This window comes from Malus domestica, chromosome 13, assembly GCF_042453785.1.
Source record: "Malus domestica chromosome 13, GDT2T_hap1".
In the NCBI taxonomy this organism is placed as follows: domain Eukaryota; kingdom Viridiplantae; phylum Streptophyta; class Magnoliopsida; order Rosales; family Rosaceae; genus Malus; species Malus domestica.
Window position 1 is genome coordinate 14,686,400 of NC_091673.1, and position 3,126 is coordinate 14,689,525.

The 3,126-nt window shown below is 41.3% G+C and overlaps 1 protein-coding gene across 1 annotated transcript; it reads left to right on the forward strand.

Moving 5' to 3' along the window:
- The first annotated feature begins 2,127 nt into the window (after positions 1 to 2,127).
- Positions 2,128 to 2,751, forward strand: LOC139190806 (secreted RxLR effector protein 161-like). The gene has a single exon (XM_070811292.1). It carries the CDS (start codon positions 2,128 to 2,130, stop codon positions 2,749 to 2,751), a length of 624 nt encoding a protein of 207 aa, XP_070667393.1.
- Positions 2,752 to 3,126: the final 375 nt, after the last annotated feature.

Genomic DNA, 3,126 nt, shown 5'->3' on the forward strand with positions numbered 1-3,126 from the left:
CTATCCAACCAACCTGCGGACCATTTCGATATTTTATGGTGTTGGTTGATGCATGGACATGATGGTCACATGTTTGTCTATTGTCTACACGTAACACTACATTTGTAAAACTCCTAGCACAAATTATTAAGCTAATGGCTTACCACCCTGATTATCCGATTAAATCGATTCAACTAGATAACGCTGGAGAGTTTACATCACAGACTTTTGACGATTATTGCATGTCAGTAGGGATTGATGTGGAACATCATGTACCCCATGTTCATACTCAAAATGGCCTGGCAGAAGCTTTCATAAAGCGCCTTGAATTGATAGTTCAGACTTTGGTTATGAGAGCCAAATTACCGGTATCTGCCTAGTGCTATGCAATATTGCACGCAGCTATGTCGGTCCGCCTGAGGCCCATCACTACCCAACCTCATTCACCATTACAGTTGGTTACTGGTACAAGCCTGATGTCTTGCATTTACGTGTGTTTGGGTGCGCAATTTATATGCCAATAGTGCCGCCACTATGTACCAAAATGGGTCTTCAAAGAAAAATGGGAATCTATGTCGGTTATGATTCGCCATCAATTGTTTGCTATTTAGAACCCTTGATAGGAGATCTTTTTACCGCATATTTTGCAAACTGTCACTTTGATGAGACAATCTTCCCGTCGTTAAGGGGAGATAAGTATGCTAACGTTCCTGTAGAACGCCACAAATTGTCGTGGTATGCTCCCACTATGTTTCATTTAGATCCCTGCACTACCCAGTCTAAAACTGAAGTGCAACGAATTATAGATCTTTAGAGCATTGCTTAAAGCATGCCAGATGCTTTTAATGATCTAGCAAAGATGACAATATCACATATACCCGCTGCAAACGCACCTGTAAGGAGAGATATACCCCGCATACGTCAAAATCCTGCCTGGGAAGGCCGGACCGTCCCCGAAGGTGGTAAGGCCCCACCTTCCATGCGGCAAAGTACATTGGCGGCTAGCCAATCATCTGCTCTGACCTTGAAGAGTGGTAGACTCCTTAGTTCTAAGGATTCACAACCCTAGAAGAGGAAATCGGCACCAACTAGTGACCTTAGTTTGAATCCAACCATCGTTCACTCATTCGTTCCAACGCATGAGGTTATTCTAGATTACGGTGATGTCTTAGACAAGACAAACCGACCTCCCGAGAATCGTGAGATTTCGATCCACTACGCAATATTGGATAAGGTTTGGAATAAGAATGAGATGATCGTCGATGATGCATTTGGGTACACAGTAGCTACTGACATCATGCTTAGCGATGACATTGAACCATGTTCTGTTGATGAATGCCAACGTAGAACAGATTGGTCAAACTATAAACAAGCAATCCAGGTCAAACTCAATTTGCTTACGAAACGTAAAGTGTTTTAACCTATCTTTCTTACACTACCACGTGTGAAGCTAGTGGGCTAGAAGTGGGTTTTCGTGAGGAAGCGTAATGAGAATAATGGAATAGTGGGATACAAAGCACGCCTCGTAGCGCAAGGCTTCTTTCACCGTCCTGGGATTGATTACGAGAAGATGTATTCCCCTGTAATGGACGTTATAACGTTCTATTATATAATCAGTTTGTTAGTTTCCGAAAAACTGAATATGTAGCTTATAGACGTGGTAACCGTGTATCTCTATGGGGATCTAGATACATAAATATACATGAAAGTTCCAGAAAGACTTCCATTGACTGGTTCAAATAGTTCTAGACCACGGAACACTCTCTTGATTAGATCGAAGAGGTCACTCTACGAATTTAAACAATCCCAGTGGATGTGGTATAACCATCTGCGTGAATATTTGACAAGTCAGGGTTATATGAACAACGAATTATGCCCATACGTGTTCATAAAGAAGTCAGATTCTGGATTTGCAATCGTTGTAGTTTATGTCAACGACATGAACCTCATTGGAACTCCCACAGTGCTTAAGGAAATTGCTACGCACTTGAAATCGGAATTTGAGATGAAAGATCTTGGGAAAACTTGATACTGCCTCGGCCTGAAGATCGAGCATTATTCAGATGGAATCCTAGTACATTAGTAAACTACACCCAAAAGGTATTGTGACGTTTTGTTGAGGATAAAGCGAAGTCTTCGAGTACACCTATGGTCGTTCGAACTCTAGATGCTAAACGAGATCCTTTCAGTCCAAAGGAAGATGAGGAAGAGGTTTTTGAACTCGAAGTTCCTTACATAAGTGCAATTGGGGCTTTATTGTACTTGACTCAATGCATTAGACCCAACATTTCCTTTGCTGTTAATCTTTTGGCTAGATACAACAATGCACCCACATGCAGGCACTGGAATGGTGTTAAAGATATTTTCCACTACCTCAAGGGTATGACGGATTTGGGCTTGTTTTATACCCGCGAATCTTCGAGTGTTGCTGCCCCCTATGGTTCTCAAATTGATTTTCTCCTTGTTGGTTATACAGATGTTGAATATCTATCTGACCCACATATGGCACAATCTCAAACAGGCTATGTCTTTACTGTTGAAGACACCGTTATATCTTGGAGGTCTACCAAGCAAACGCTAGGTGCGACTTCTTCGAACCATGCTAAGATTCTCGCCCTGCATGAAGCATCGCATGACTGTTTTTGGCTGAGAGCAGTCATGGAACAAATTCGAAGCACTAGTGGTCTTACTTCCGTCGTTGACCTTCCTACGACGATCTTTGAAGACAATGCAGCATGTAACGAGCAGTTAAAAAAGGGATACATCAAATGAGACAACACAAAGCATATAGCGCTGAAGTTCTTTTACTCACACCAATAACAACATCATCATAACATTAAAGTCAAGCAAATTCGTTCCCAGGACAACCTGACAAATCTCTTTACCAAGTCATTACCCAAGTCTACTTTTCAGAAGCTCGTCCAAGAAATTGGTATGTGTACATTATCTAAGCTGAATCGCTTGTAGTTCTCTTATTTAGAAGTTATGTCTAACTCAGGGGGAGTATCCAGAAGCATACTTACTTGATTTTAATGTACTCTTTTTCCTACGATTAGGAGCATTTTTTTTTACTAGGTTTTTGCTACCTATAGAGGTTTTGATAAGGCACCCATCCTGAGATAATCATACTCCATTAAGTTAACTACT